Below are 16,239 nucleotides of genomic sequence, written 5' to 3' on the forward strand. Positions count from 1 at the left end.
TTCTTTTTAAAAGTTGAATAATAATCCATTGTGTGGATATACCACATTTGCTTTTCCTTTCATCTGTCCGGGGGACAGCTAGGTCACTTCCACAGTGTAGCTATTGTGACTAATGCTGCTATGAACATAGGTATACTCCTTCACTCAGCTTTAACTTCATGTCAAACATTTTCATCATAAGTGGTTGTAAAATATATAATTTCCAGTGTGTTGTAAATGTTGATGTTTTAAGATAAAACCTCTACATCGCTGTTTCTGATAGGTTATAAATAAGTAATATATCAATTTTATTTCAACCATCATTTGTTTTTACAAGCAAGAATATAAAATAAAAATAAATAAAAGCAAGAACATTTTCTTCAACTTTTGGAAATTTTTCGTCATCCCTTTTCCCCCCTCTAATTTATGAATTCTACCCATCTTCTTTTTTTTTAAGATTTTATTTATTTATTCATGAGAGACACAGAGAGAGAGAGAGAGGCTGAGACATAGGCAGAGAAAGAAGCAGGCTCCATGCAGGGAGCCCGATGCAGGACTCGATCCCGGGTCTCCAGGATCAGGCCCTGGACTGAAGCGGCGCTAAACCGCTGAACCACCCGGGATGCCCTCTACCCATTTTCTTGAATAGAAGTTTATTCTAATGTAGTATGTTTTTATGCTTGAAGATCTTTTATTGATCATACTTCTCTGCCAGAAAAGCGTATAAACTGAAATTTTAATTTCCTATAACCATGAATTTTTAAGTATTAAAATTTTATTTAGATTATGCCATCTTTATTGAAAATTAAGTGTTAAATATAAAAGTAGCCTTTGGTGATAGTGATATTGCAAGATGCTACCTTAGGCGGATATTGGGTAAAGAGTATATGAGATCTCTATATTATTTATTATTAACTGCAGCATCAACCTACAATTATTTCAAAATAAGAATTTTTATTAAAAATATAACTTTGAGGGGAAAATACAGCTCTTAAAGAGATGGATATGATCCAGTTAGTTAATGAACCCATTGGAAATGATTACTTATTGCTAAAATAAGACAAGGTACAACACCAATTATTTTCCTACTTTTGGGGAGATTTTTTCATATAAAAAATCTTGTTCCCTATAAATAAATCGTTGGCTTTGTAATAGTACAGTTGCTAAATCTTTTAACTTTTTTCCAAAAAAAAAAAATTTTTTTTTTACAAAACATAAAGCCACGTAGTGAGCTACCATCAGAAAGTCATCTTAAGGATCTATTACTAGTTGCGTATTCATTTGCTAGGGCTGCTTAACAAAGTACCACAAACTAGGTGTCTCAACAACAGAAATGTATTGTCTCACAGTTCTAGAAGTCCAAGACAGGGGCTGAGTTCATCTCCTGTGAGGGCTGTGAGGAAGAAACTGCTCTGTCTCTCTCCTCTAGCTTCTGGTGAGTTGCCAGCCATCTTTGAGTTTCTTGGCTTGTAGAAGCATCACCCGGATCTCTGCCTTTATTTTTTACCTGACATTCTTCCACAGCATGTGTCTGTGTCCAAATTTCCCCTTTTAATAAGGACACCAGTTATACTGGATTTCAATCAACCCTAATGACCTCATTTAAACTTGACTTTACCTTTGATAAAACCCAATCTCCAAGTAAGGTTACTTTCTGAGGGTACCGGGGGTTCCAATTTCAAAATATGATTTTCAGGAAGACACACACAATTCAACACATAAGAGTTGCCAATTCTAGTAGGTCTTTTTTCAATTGTGTTGAAAGCAAAGACTTGGGAACCACTGACCTGTGAGTGGATTGATTACCATCCTTAGAGTTATTCACATCTCAGTTTCTGGAAACCGACTAAAATAGGCTTTACCAATGTCTATTCAGTAGCTATGAATTGTACCACTCTTATCTCACCTAGAAGCAATTGCCTTCACACTAATGAACTTAGAAGAGGTTGGGGACATAGAAATATTTTTAATTTCAATATAAATCTGCCAAAATAATATTTTAATTAAATGTTTTTATTTTATCATAGACTTTAAGCTTTGTTTTCATCAAAATTTCAGAGCTAAGGATTTACCTAATTTGATTTGTTGCAAATAAAAATGCCGCCAACTAACCTCATTGGCAAAGTCAGTCTTTAATACCAAAGCAGTTAGCAAATCAGACTTTGTGTTAAAAGAGAAAGTGTGGTTCCTTTTGCAATACTAATGAACATGCTAGGAACAAGTGCACATCCCATAACAACTGTCTGGCCTCTGCATTGAGGCTCTAGAGAGAGGTGAGTAAAATGATGAGGCCCAGGGGTTGGCCACAAGATACTCTAGCTCCAGCATTTCTCCCAGACACCCTCTTTGTCAGGATCTCGGGGACATTCCTCAGGAGAAATGCTTATTCATAACTAAGGGAATGGACACAAAATGAAAAATATCTGGGTGTTTCCCCTTTGATTGTTGTCCCAGAGAGCTTTGCACCTCCCGGGCATTGCACCACAGTAATGTACAGAATGGTAGCAGGTCTGCCTTTTTGTTTTAAAGCAAGAGAAGAGCAATTATGAAAGGGGAGATGGGGAAAGAGGATTGGCACGAAGACTAGACACAGACATTTATTTGCTCCTGGGCAGATCCATTTTAGGAAAGAGAACCAAAAATTGAAGACCTGGGAAATGAGCCCCTTAAAATACAGTGTATCCCAAAGACAGCCAGCCTCCTTGTCCCCCCAAGGGTATGAATACTCTGGTTTGAGGACCACTGAACTGTGGAATATTCACAAGATAATACTACTATACAACATTTAAAATAAATAAATCTGTATGTGTCACCACAACTCAAACTCAAAGACATACAATATGACAATGTTTCTATATATTGAAACATTCTCCAGAAAAAGTAGGAGTGGCACAATTTAGGTGGAATTGACAGGTATTTGTCATTGAGATAAAGCAAGGCTCTGTTAGCTCTAGGACTCAGAGGCCTTTCTAGGCCCAAACAAGCTAACTCCTTCCAAGGAGACAGTATTGTCTTCACAGTCCGGGATTGGCAAGAGGAGGCAGCAGGCCATTGATTCCAAGTTGTCCCTGCAGTCAGGGTCTTAGGAGCTGCGGTCCAGAGCCCTGATTCAATTCATACCACTGCTCTGCCTGGTTATATGTTCCGAATGTCTTCAATTCATGTAAATTAAGATTCTTGTATTTCCATGTTTTAAGAACAAACACTTCAAGAAAAACAAAGACTTGCTTAATTTGGCACAAAAATTGGTTACTCTCATCTCTTTCTGGATGTTTTTAAAAATAAGGGACTTGCTTGACAGATTGCAGTGGTTCCCATGCCTTCCTGCCATCCCACCTGAGTGCTGCAACTTGGGGGAGGGGAGCTTACCTGGCAGTGAGGGGCAGGCCCCACCCAGCCCTCTGCACAGCTGGCCCTACTGCAAGCAAGCATCTCCAGAATTTTCACAAACTCTGTCTGCTCTCCTGTGTGCTGGGAGGCGGATGTCGTTGTGGTTGCATTGAGAATCCACCACATTCTGTAAAAAATATCATTGGGGTCACAAAGCCTCCTTGGTAGGTTTCATGTGTTGCCTTGGCATCCCCCGCACCCTTTGTCATGCTCTGTACAAAGGGACTGCCACCCCCCATGGCTGACACTTTTCTTAGCTGAAAGGCTGGAAGGTCTCCAAGTCAGCTGCAGCTCTCTTTCAGGAGACCAAGATGGCCTGCCTGCACATGGCTGTTTCCTTGTCACCCTCATTCATGTGAGTTAAGGGATAGCACTGTGTCTATACAGCCACACACACACACACACACACACACACACACACACATCTATATGCCAGGGGATGCCGGGCATGAGTCACAGTCATAACCATCATTACAAAGGGTTTTCCTTCCCCAGCATCCCTCATCTTCCATTTGTATGTTTGTAACATGTACTGAGCAAGTCCTCAACAATACAGATACATTGTTATCTACTAGAGCTCACATAATGTTCATTAACAGGAAAACTAAATTATGGAACATCGATATAAAATACATGTGTTGATGTGAAAAGCTTTTCTTCTTTTGCTATTAGCTAAGAAAGGAAGGTTACAGAAAAAGACATGCAGGGTACAATCTCATGTGTCTAAAATGTTGTATAGGTGGCTGGGTGGCTGTTGGTTGAGCCTTCTGTCTCTTGATTTCCGGCTCAGGTCATGGTCGTGGGGTCCTGATTTCCGGCTCAGGTCATGGTCGTGGGGTCCCCAAGTAGCAACAGTGTGAGGCGTGTTCCTCACGGGATTCCAAGTGGGAAGGCTCAGGCACCCCGAGGAAATGGGAGGAGGGCATTCACCCTGGGCAGTTTCAGGATAGCAACAGGCTAAAAGGAAGGGGATATGAGGTGGTGCAGCCTGAGAGGGAAAACTCGATGTTGCAGGCTTTCCCCGGGGCTTCACACAGGTCCCCGCCAGGCGCCCGGTGTGCAAGTCCCCAAGTCAAGCCCTAAGTGGGGCTCCAGGCTCAGTGGGGTGTCTGCTTAGGATTCTATCTCTCCTTCTCCCTCAGCCCCTCCCCCTGCTCATGCTTTCTCTCCTTCTTTCCCTAAGATAAATAAATAAAATTTTATATTTAAAAAAACTAAAACTAATTCAAAGGGATATATGCACCCCTATTTTTAAAAAAGATTTATTTATTCATGAGAGACACACACAAAGAGAGAGAGGCAGAGACACAGGCAGAGGGAAAAGGAGGCTCCTTGAAGGGAGCCCGACGCGGGACTGGATCCTGGATTCTGGGATCAGGCCCTGAGCTGAAGGCAGATGCTCAACCACTGAGCCACCCAGGTGTCCCACACTCCTATGTTTAGAGTAGTATTATCAACAATATCTAAATTATGGAAGCAGCCCAAATGCCCATCAATAGATGAATAGATAAAAAAGATGTGGTGTATATATAATGGAATATTATTCAGCCATAAAAAAGAATGAAATCTTTCCATTTGCAATGACTTGGATGGAGCTAAAGAATACCACATGTTTCACTCATATTTGGAATTTAAGAAACAAAACAAACAAGCAAAGCAAAAAGAGAGAAAGCAAGAAACAGACTTAACTATAGAGAATATACTGGTGGTTATCAGAGGGAAGGTGGGGGTGGGGATGGACAAAATAGGCGATGGGAATTAAGGAGGGCACTTACCATGAGCACAGGGTGATATATCCAAGTGCTGAATCACTATATTGTACACCCGAAACTAAGATAACACTGTATGCTAACTCCACTGGAATTAAAAGAGAATATGCTAAATATTCCCCATAGGCTTAAGCACCTTGGATGATTTGAGAAGCGTAGAGGGGACACTTTGAAATCAAAGTAATAGTAATGATTTTTTAAAAAAAGAAAAAAAAAAAGCCCATCCAACACTTCGGTTCTACAAACACAGCTCAGCCCAAGCTATGATATAACATGGTGGGGAAAGGTGTCTGCAACACAGCCTTCACCATGCAAAACCCACAGGTGGGGCAGACACAGGGAACAGATAATGTCACGTGGACCCTGGAATCAAGTAGCAACAGTGTGAGGCGTGTTCATCACGGGATTCCAAGTGGGAAGGCTCAGGCACCCCGAGGACATGGGAGGAGGGCATCCACCGGGGCTGGAAGGTTTCAGGATAGCAACAGGCTAAAAGGAAGGGGATATGAGGTGGCGCAGCCTGAGAGGGAAAACTCGTTGTTGCAGGCTTTCCCCCGGGCTTCACACAGGTCCCCGCCAGGCGCCCGGTGTGCAAGTCCCCAAGTCTCCCCCTGCTCAACGCTCAGTTCCCATCTTGCTGGAGACCCTGTGCGTGACTACACGGGTCGTGGACACTGCTTCCCGCTCACTCTCCCCTTCACCTCTCCTAACTTCGCTTAATCCTGTCTCTGCCGCTCCCACGAGGGAGCCTTTTCCAGGGGTCACTTGCAAGCCCTTTTCTTCATCAGGAGGCCCGCGGGTCCCCACCACCCCCAGCTTCCTGCAAGTCTGCTTCCACCGCCCAGATCGCGGACCCCAGCCTCCTCCCTGGGCTGAAAGGTGGCAACCACGAGACTACTCCGCAGGGCTTCGGGTGACATTACTTCCTCCGATCGCAAAATCTGGCTCCTAGGCCGGCTGAAGGGCGCGACTCCCGTCCGCCCCACCCCGCCCAGCCCCGCCCCGCCCCGTCCCGCCGGCTCCAGCGCGTGTCCGCGGAGCGCGCCATGGCCTCTCGGGTGACCGCCCTGCTCCTGCCGCTGGCCCTGCTGCTCCGTGAGTTTGCGCCCCTCGGGGAGGGCGGGGGGCGGGACGGACCGGGAGCGCGGGGCTCCGGGCTCAGCCTCGCGCCTGCCGCCCCGCAGGTGCCGCGGCGGCCAGCGGGCCCAGCCGGTTCCGCATGACGCCGCCGAAGGTGGTGGGACAGCTGCACGCGCAGGTGGAGCTGCAGTGCCAGGTGCTGCTGTCCACCGCGGCGCCGGGCTGCTCGTGGCTCTACCAGAGGAATGAGCCAGCCGCCCGCCCCGTCTTCCTCATGTACATCTCCCAGAGCCGGGCCAAGCCGGCCGAGGGCCTGGACACCAAGCACATCTCCGGCCAGAAGAAGACCGACAGCACCTACAGCCTCACCCTGAGCCGCTTCCGCAAGGAGGACGAGGGCTACTATTTCTGCTCTGTCCTGAGCAACTCCATTCTGTACTTCAGCCCCTTCGTGCCGGTCTTCCTGCCAGGTCCGGGCGCCGGGGACGCGGCTCCTTTGCGTGTGGGGTTTAGGGCTCACCTCCACTTTGTTCACACGGACGCCCCTCTTTCTAGCCTCTTAGCGCCCTGGCGCGGGGGGCGGGGGGCGCTACTTAACACTGCTTGCATTTCGCAGACAGGGAAACTGAGGCTAAGGTGCGACGGGGTGGGGACTGGAGATGCTTTCTTAGGTCCGAAGGGCCCGGCCTCCAGTTTGGGCGCCTGTCTGCTTGCCTCCTGGGAGGGCTTCTGAAATTCTGTGAGCCGGCGTTTGCTCGCCAGTGAAACGCGGGTCAGCCCGAGCCCACGGGCTCGCAGGCTGCACCCTGGAGAACGGCTGGGGACGGGGAGCGGCTCCCGCGGGGCAGCAGGCGGCCGCGCGCACCGCGACGGGCTGAGCGCGAATCCTGGGGGTCGCCGAGCCATCCCCGCTCCCCGAGCGCAGAGGTCAGCGCGGGTGGAGGAGGGGCCCCCTTGGCCGGAGGCGCGAAGCAGTGGGAAGGGTGAGCGTCCAAGTCCTCCGCCCGATTCCAACCACGGTTTCCCCCCGCAGTCAAGCCCCCCACTACGCCGGCGCCGCGGCCACCCACGCGGGCGCCCACCAACGCGTCCAAGCCGGTGTCTCCGCGCGGGGAGACCTGCCGGCCTGCGGCGGGCAGCGCAGGTGAGACGGGCTCCGGGGAGAACCGCGGGGAGAGCCCCCTGCCGGGGCCAGCCCTGATCCTGGAGGCAGCGCCCAAAGCTGTCCGGATGGTGGGGAAACCGAGACCCGCCCGAGCTGGTGGTGTGGGTTGGAGGATGCTGGGCCGGCTCCTAATGTCAGCGTCTTCCGTGGCTTCAGTGAAAACAAGTGGGTTAGACTTCGCCTGTGAAATCTACATCTGGGCACCCCTGGCTGGGACCTGCGCCGTCCTTCTCCTGTCACTGGTCATCACCATCATCTGCAACCACAGTAAGCCCCTAGGGACGCGCGCGAGTTGGGGGAAGCAGTCAGCTCCACTCCCTCCTCTTGTGCTTCTTGCTCCAGGAAGCCCTGCCCGACAGAGGATGGCCATTTCAGGGACCCAGCTGCCCTGTAGGGTCAGGCACAGCCCATTTCTCTCCTGGAGACTGAGCTCGAGAAACCTCCTCCTCTTCCTCTTTCCACTCTCTGGGAGGTTTTCAGGAAGACAGAGTCCTTATCCCAAGAGCAGCAGCGGGTGTATTGAGTTGGCCTAGGGCGCAGGGAGTGCATAGATTCTGGCTTACTACAAACACCCTCAGGAGAAGGTGCCCCAGTGGCCCTGGGACTAGAGCCTAGGAAGACTGGGTCAGAACCATGACCGGTTGAGATTTACCCTGGGCCACCTCCCGGTGAACCCTTTACTACTTTGGGTCCCACTGTGGGTGACTATACTAACCCATCTTAACCCGCATCTGTATTTGCAATGCTTTTAAAATTGATGAGAAGAGGGTTGGAAAAGAGGCTCTTACCAAGCTCTCAAGAGTTATAATCCTAAAGAAATAGGAAAAGGGAAGGAAGAACTCTATTTGGGGACTATTGCTTGTGGTAAGGCAGTCACTTTACCCCTTCTTTTTCTTATCAGGGAACAGAAGACGTGTTTGCAAATGTCCCAGGTGAGTCTTTTATAACCTGTTCCTTCCCCTCTGGGCAGACCTATGCACAGGTCCTAGCTTCCCAGGAAGCAGTTGGTGGGAACCTTTCCCAGAGACAGGCCATGGCAGTGGAATTCTGGGAGCAAGGAGTCAGCATAGTTCTTGAGCAAAGAGAGGCACAAGGCTGGCAAGCTGAGGAAAATAGAGGCACAGTTTGCACTGTTGGGGAGAGCCGTGTGACTTGGGTAAATCTCCATCTTTTCTGGCCTAGCACCAAAGATCCTGTCTGAAGGATTCCCCCCAATTAATCCTAGTTCTTCAAAAGAACTGAGGTCTCTTTATCTGGATGATTCCAGCTGGGTTTTGTTGTTTTCTTAAGAAAACTCCCCCCCCCCCATTTGCTTATTCTAGATTTTTGAGAGACCAATGTTTTGAGAGAGAGCCAATCTTTTATTGGGGAACCAAATAAACAATGGCCTAAGCTCCTAATCTCCCTGTGCCAATGTAGGGCCTTGATTTAACACCAAAGCTCCAGAGGCAGGAGCAGTTAGCTATCTGGCAGCTCAAGTAACTCTCCCATCCAATTCCAGCCCATGGTCATTCTGAAATGATCAAGAAAAAAAATTAAAAAACCAAAGACCAGTGCCTGGAAGAGAGGTCTCAATTTCTTCTGTCCTTGGAACTTAGGCCGAGGCAGCCCTTTGCTAACGTCTAACTAGCCCCACTCCAGCCCTGCACCATGATGGGAGTTACACTCAGGATCTCTCTTCTCTGCACAGCAATCCCATGTGATAGATATCATGGTCACATATCACAGATTAGCAGGTCAGATCAGGAAACCTACCCCAGGCAGTAGAGACATGATGACTCTCAGATTATCAAAATAATATAACATTTGATAAAAGTCTACAGAGTACCTGTTCCTTGTTTTATACGTATTTCTTTCTAAATTTCAAGTTTCATAACAATCCTTCAAGTAGTTACCATTTTTCAGATGAGGAAACTGAGGGTTAGGACATTTAGTGACTTGTTCAAGGCCACACTACCTGCAAATAGCAGAAATGCAACTTCCATCCAAAGCTCAGGCTTCTTCCTGCAATTGGGTTTGGGGGATGAGAATGTTTAAGGATGATCAGTTCCTTTCAGCAGATGAAAATATTTCAAATTTTATACCTATGGTTTGCATTTCGCACTCCTTGAGATTTCTCTTCAGGAATCCAAGATCAATATCTCATATGATGTTATTTTTTTAATATATCATTATTTTTAACAGCTGAAAATGTAATGACTTTCCAATGTCTGTATTATAAATGGCATAACAAGGGGATAAAGACCCTTTAAAAACCGAGAAAGATTTTTAACATTTACAAGTATTTGGGGTGCAGTTGGGAGCTTTTAGGAGAATCTCCCCATGTCTCTATCTTTTCTGAAAATTCTCAGTTTGAAATGAACTGAGAACAAAACCCTGCCCTAGAATACAAAGCTATACAGAGTAAACATATCTGAGGGATCCCTATGCCTGAGTTAACATACTCAGTGATGCCTGAGGGCAGCTTAGCTTCCAGAGGTTTGGAGGACGGTGTGCATAGACATGACGTTCATGATGAATTAGCCCATTTAGGAGGTGCTAGGCCAGTCCTGAATTAACACATGTTTTTAGGGTCACATCAAATTTGGGTTTTCTGTGTTAGATAAAGTAGCTCTGTTTCACCGATGGTGGTGGTTTGCTCACATCCTCCCTGGGGTTGAGAATCAACTCAACTGATGACTTTGGTTATCAGCTCTTCTCACCTCCATGGGTGCCCCTGACAAGGCTCCCAGAAACTAGATTAACTGGGTTCAGAACCTGCTCTATCACCTCCCAGTTAGGTGACCCTAGGCAAGTTCTCACTCTTTCCCAATGCTCCCCATCCTCAGGCTGCTGTGACAAATTTGCACAAATTTGCCAAAGATGGCAAATGTAAAGCTCTCGACAGGGTTGCTGACATCATTCACCCAGTCCCCTGCTGATGTTCCAGGGACAAGTGCTCAGACCTTGTAGGGGCTGGGAGGCTAGGGTGGGTAGAGAGGCATGGATGGATGCAGTAGCACACTGCGGGGGCTCTTGTTGCAATAATGGTTAGTTGCCTGCCTCTCTTTCAGGCCCGTGGTCAGACCAGGAGGCAAGCCCAGTCCTTCAGAGAAATATGTCTAACATGGAGATGGATCCTGTGTGGCAGCCACTACAAGACCAAATAGAATTCTTTTTATGAGAACAGCAACAGTCCCTCCCTTTTGGTTTTTCCGGACTTCTTCTTTTCTTATGTATCCATTCTCATTATTACTTTTGTGGGGGTTGGGGGGGGAAGGTGACTTTTTCTTTATGTGTTTTCCTTAGTTGACCCAAAACAAGACTGTACATCTACAGTACACCACAAGCATTACAATACCATTGTGTGCATGCATTGGGGTAAAGGGCAGACAGGCCAGAGCTACCATGAGCCATGTTCTCAGAATTTGGTGGTTAGAGCTGGTGATGGGGGGCAGGGGCCAGCGGCGGGGGTGCTCAGCATGACTCAGTCCAAACCTCTTCAGTTGACATCCATGGATGGGGAGCAGCTTGATCAGAGTCACAGCAAGTTTCAGGGCTCTTCTTCCAATCACTCAGGTCTTTATTCTGGAGGCCTCTGTTTCAGCAGGTGGGGTACTGTGTCTCAAACCATAAGGGCACAAGTTATTTCTTAAGCAGCAGTCATAGACCTATGACTATACCCACAGCCCCAAGGAGGTCATGAAATAAGAGAACTACTGCCTTTCACAGAGTTCTGTAATGTAGCTGAATAGTATCAGACTTTTTTTTTTTTTTTAATAATGAAGTGTGGAATTGTAATGGAATAGGAAGTTCTCAAATAAAGTCGGAGGAGTGAACCGAATCCTGGAAAATGAAAAACTCCATCTCTGAAGAAAATCTCTGGGAAATCCCTAAGTGGAGGCAAAATTGCCCTCCCAGCCCTTGCGCGCAGGGGGAGCCCATGAAAGAGGAGAGACCACCGCAAGTATGATCTGAGCATCAGTATAGTTGAACAGAGGTCCTCTTAAATCTCTAAACCTGAGATAGCATATGTGAACATGCTCCTGAAACATCAAAGACACCTTATGATTTGTAAAGGCTGCATTGTTAAGGGCTGCTAGCACAGGCCCTGGCTTCCCCTCCATCAGCAGTTGTGGGGATGTCACAGAAGGGACTCTGGTGAGGAGCCTCAGAGCCAACTCTGCTGCCCTACACACGCATTTCCTCTCTTATGGAGTTGAACAAGCAATGAGTGCTCATTGGAAGGAAAAACTTAGACAAGGAAGTAAGAATCACCCATAATTCTTTACCTCAGACGTAATCCAGTCTTATTCTTCCTGATTATTTTCTCTGCATATATGTGATGTATATACTTCTGATTTTTAAAAATGGGATTGTTCTATGCTTTTTATAAGTGGCTTTAATAAAACATTTATGACGTACTTTTTAACAATGAAGTAGCTCTCCATTTTCAATTCTGCCAACTTTATTTAACTATTACTCAGCATTTAATTTTCTAGTTTCCAGTTTTTCACTACTATAATAACATAGGATAAAATCCGTAAAGTAAAACTTTGGGGCCAGTCCCCACTTTCACTGTGGACTCCCCATTTCCACATCAGTGAAAACTGATTAGCCTCATCTCGCATCACCTTGTCTTTTGTTCTTTCATAGCAACAGATGAGCTGATATTCCTCTCATAATAATAAACCATAAAATCTTCACTCTCCTTGTTGAGGTAAAATATGCATACTGAAAAGTGCCCAAATCCTAAGTGTACAGCAGCTCTGAGACATCATCAAGTGAACACACTCACATAGCCAGCACGAGGTCGGTAGAGAACTTTCCCTGCCCTCCTAAAACTGTCATTTGCAACCTTAATTTTTAAAGCCAAGACATTTTCAAAGAACAGAAATCAAGAGGGAAAAGTGTCCCAAGTGTGAAAAAGCAGAAGCGAAACCTTAGAGTTCCCATGAGACAAGGTATTGTCCTTGCCCTCCTGCTCCCCAAACCTATCCAGCGACCAGAACCAGGAGCCTCTGTGGAGACTGAGACCCAGTTCAGAGCGGGCTCCAGGCTCGGAGGCTGCCTGTGGAAGCTGTCCCTGAATTCCCTGGAAAGGGTGACAAGGAACATCCTGTCTCTTCATGGGAGAAACTTGAGAGAATGGCTGTGGAGTGCTGATTTAAAGAACCCCGGCCAGGGTGAAGACAGGAAGAGGGCTTTTCCTCTTCAACTTGCAGCTCAAGTGATGAGTAGCTGGGCAGCCACTCTGGGGAGGCTCAGAGAGAGATCAATACTTACTGATTTTTTCCATACTCCTTAAAAAGAGTTTCACTTACCATAACTAAAATGGTGAACACTATTTTGGAGATTAAAAATATTAACATGGGGTGTGGGTGGGTACCTGGGTAGCTCAGTTGGTTGGGCATCAGACCCTTGACATCACCTCAGGTCTTGAAGGTTGTGAGTTCAAGTCCCACTTTGGGCTCCATGCTGGGCATGGAGGCTACTTAAAAATATTTTAAAAATCAACAGAGGAAAAGGTATCCATTAGAATTGGCCCTCAGGACCAGAGAGAAAATTTTAAAAATCTGCAGACAGGGCTAAAAGCATGCTAACAGTGGGCTGTAAATTTAGACTCAGGACTTGCTGGTGACCACAAACATCCAACTGTTCATTCTGCACATGCAGGAACACCTGACAGTTCAAAGCCAGCAGCTTCAGGTCCAAGTCATATTTCACTTGCCAACTTCTAGCCTAAATCAATGGTTCTAAAAAAAAAAAAAAATTAAATAAATAAATAAATAAATAAATAAATAAATAAATAAATAAATAAATAAATAAATAAATGGTTCTACAAATTTCTCCAGGTGGGAGATGCCCAAAACACATTTTTGGACCCCAAGAAACAGGAAGTAGAGAAATAACTTCTCCGTTTTGCAGTTACCTTGGTGGTTCATTTAACAAACATTCACTCATTTAACAAAAAACATATTCCATTTGCGGAAGAAAGAACCACAGACCTACGTCATTTCTTTCTCTAGTTGTGAAACTGCCCTACAGAGATCCCATGCTACACTTGACTATCTCCCATGACTCTTCAACCAGTGGGACTGGGAGAAGTCTCTCTCTTTCACCAGCAAGAAGCAGCCCCTACCCACCCTGCCCCAGGGCTGTGTGCAAATTCCACCCCCCACCCTCGATTTTGTGATCACCAGGGGCAGGCAACACTTATTCTGCTTCTAAAAGAAGGCTTGAGCTATGTGTCTCCACCAAAGGAACTGAAGAGGCCACAATTGCCTTAGGTTATATTAAAAGCAGAAAAGCTCTGAAAACAGCTTTCTGGCTCTGCTACGGACTCCGTGTTCTCTAGCAAATGACTTAAAGTCTCAAAACCTTGGTTTCCCCACTTGTAAAATTGAGGTAATGATAGTCCCTCCCTCAAAGGGTTGTTGGGAAGAATATGAGTTTATATGTATTTTTAAGTGCCTAGAACAGCTTCTGGAACACAGTAACAAAATGTATACTGAAAACAATGTAGTGCATTTTTCAAAATAACTATTTCTGACAGGACACATTATGTATACACCCAGGGATCTCGGCATCCCAGTGCTAAAGTAGGACAACCCTTCATACACATCTCACCTCAAGAAAGCTCAGTCCCAGATATACACAGTCTTTGCTGTCATTGAGGCTCCCCTCAGCTTCACATCCTGAGTGCCACTCTCCTGTATCCCCTCACCCCCTGCTGCAAGAGAGCTCTACCATTCTTAGAGCTATTGGATAAGGTTGAAAGATAGAAAAAGCATGTGCTCTATACTATTGTGTCATCTCAGCACCTACTGAAGTCCTCATCCTTTTGGGCAACCTCACTTCTGCATCCCAGTTACTAATTCCCTTTTTCTACTCTTCCTACTCTCTCAGGTGGTTGTGATCTGTGGATGTCATTTGTTCTTATGTTTTATTAACTTAAATAAAATAATAGCTACCTGTTATTGAGCACTCACCATGGGCCCGCTACCTCATTTGGGTTTCATCAGAGCTATGAAGTAGGAACTATTACCATTCTTCTTTACAGATGAGAAAACTAAGGCACAGGAAGTTTCAAATGTTTGCCCAAGATCACAGGAGAACCTAGTGGATTAAGATTTGAACTCAGGTCTAAACCTATAGCCCAAATGCTTATCTGCTCTGCTATGTTTAATATGTTTCTTTAACTAAAGTATGGTTGACACACAATGCTAGTTTTAGCTGTATGACATAGTGATTCGACAACTGTTATGCTTATGTTATGCTGTGCCATCAGAAATATAAGCACCTCAAAACCATTTTTTTTTTTTACACCTATGCAGCCCAAGGTAGAGAACAAAGGTCACCACCTGCTCTGAAATCAAACAATTGAGATCCTGTCTGAAGTTAGGGTGAGGGCCCTGCTTCTAACACAAATACCACTAGGGGCCAAGAAATGCTGCTCAAGAAGATGGTTCAGTGTCAGCTAACTCTTCATTTGTCTAATATCTCAGGGCAGGTGCAGATGGCTTAATTCTTTTACATGAGTGAAATTTCATCTGTTTCCCGGCTCAAAGGCACAGGTAAGTGTGGCAGAAACTTCAGGTTGCTTTTCTAACAACCGTTCTCCCTTTCTTCCTTACTACCACAACCCTCATGGTATTACAGGTGGTGATGTGCCCAGACATTTCCCAGACTTCCCTGCAGCTAAGTGTGGCTAATAAATCACTGGGTGGAGCTTCCAGGAAAGACTGTTCAAAGGGGCTAATTCAACTGGAAGCTGCTTCTTTTTCCACTCCCTTCTTCCTCCTTCCTGCCTGGAGCACAGTTATGACTAACAAAGAGGTAAAACAGGCCACATGTGAAGGTAAAACAGGCTACATGTGGAGAATGACAGGAGCCTGGGCCCCTGATGGCAGGAAGCCACCATACAAACCCAAGACCCTGCTCCTCACATGCGGCTAACTGGTACACACTAGGAAAGCCAAAAAGCCATCGGCCCAAATTCTCCAAACTACCTCTCAAAGCTTTCAGGACAATTTAGTAATTTCCTGTGAAATACCTAAAGAGCTGATTAGCTCACTGATCTAAAACAACTAAAAGCAACATGGTCTTAAGAATGAGAGGAAATCTAAAATGCATTTCTAACCTGTTCAGAAGGGGAGAAAAGCTCCTGAAATGATTAGTTTTGAACACTGTCAAATAACAGGCTTCCTTTTAAAGAGCCCTTTTCTCTTAGAGGGGTTTGAAACAACATCAAAGCCCTTTACTTGCATGATGGCCCCTGAGACAGTAGCTGAATGCAATTTTCAAGTGGAGTTAAAAAGATCCCTCCTGACTAGAAATTGGCATAAAAATCACACAGCCCACATAGTGTAGAGACCAACAGGAGAGTGTGAAGTTAAAAATTCACCCTTCTAGAAAAGGTAAACAACAGAAGACTTGGGAATGTATTTTAGAACACCAGAGCAAGGAAGCCCACACTTAAGAGACCCCACCTTATTGCTTCTCTGAATTACAAAAGGGTTCAGAGGGATCCCTGGGTGGCGCAGCGGTTTAGTGCCTGCCTTTGGCCTGGGGTGCGATCCTGGAGACCCGGGATCAAATTCCAAGGGATCCCTGGGTGGCGCAGCGGTTTGGCGCCTGCCTTTGGCCCAGGGCGCGATCCTGGAGACCCGGGATCGAATCCCACATCGGGCTCCCAGTGCATGGAGCCTGCTTCTCCCTCTGTCTGTGTCTCTGCCTCTCTCTCTCTCTGTGACTATGATAAATAAATAAAAATTAAAAAAAAAAAAATTCCACGTCAGGCTCCCGGTGCATGGAGCCTGCTTCTCCCTCTGCCTGTGTCTCTGCCTCTCTCTCTCTCTCTGTGTGACTATCATA

At 46.1% G+C, this 16,239-nt stretch overlaps 1 protein-coding gene and 1 long non-coding RNA gene across 2 annotated transcripts; one reads left to right on the top strand and one right to left on the bottom strand.

The window, feature by feature from the left end:
- Positions 1 to 487: 487 nt before the first annotated feature.
- On the bottom strand, positions 488 to 11,125 carry LOC111090626. The gene is made up of 3 exons (XR_005372457.1): positions 9,341 to 11,125; positions 3,349 to 3,496; positions 488 to 3,184 (listed from the first exon to the last, which is right to left on the bottom strand). It is a non-coding gene; the product is annotated as an uncharacterized LOC111090626 (long non-coding RNA).
- CD8A (CD8a molecule) lies at positions 6,149 to 10,636 on the top strand. Its single transcript, NM_001002935.2, has 6 exons — positions 6,149 to 6,233; positions 6,323 to 6,688; positions 7,252 to 7,362; positions 7,540 to 7,650; positions 8,285 to 8,315; positions 10,437 to 10,636. Exons 1-6 carry the CDS (start codon positions 6,185 to 6,187, stop codon positions 10,486 to 10,488), a joined length of 720 nt encoding a protein of 239 aa, NP_001002935.1. The 5' UTR covers positions 6,149 to 6,184; the 3' UTR covers positions 10,489 to 10,636.
- Positions 11,126 to 16,239: the final 5,114 nt, after the last annotated feature.

The sequence above is a fragment of the Canis lupus genome, chromosome 17, assembly GCF_011100685.1.
Source record: "Canis lupus familiaris isolate Mischka breed German Shepherd chromosome 17, alternate assembly UU_Cfam_GSD_1.0, whole genome shotgun sequence".
Taxonomy (NCBI): domain Eukaryota; kingdom Metazoa; phylum Chordata; class Mammalia; order Carnivora; family Canidae; genus Canis; species Canis lupus.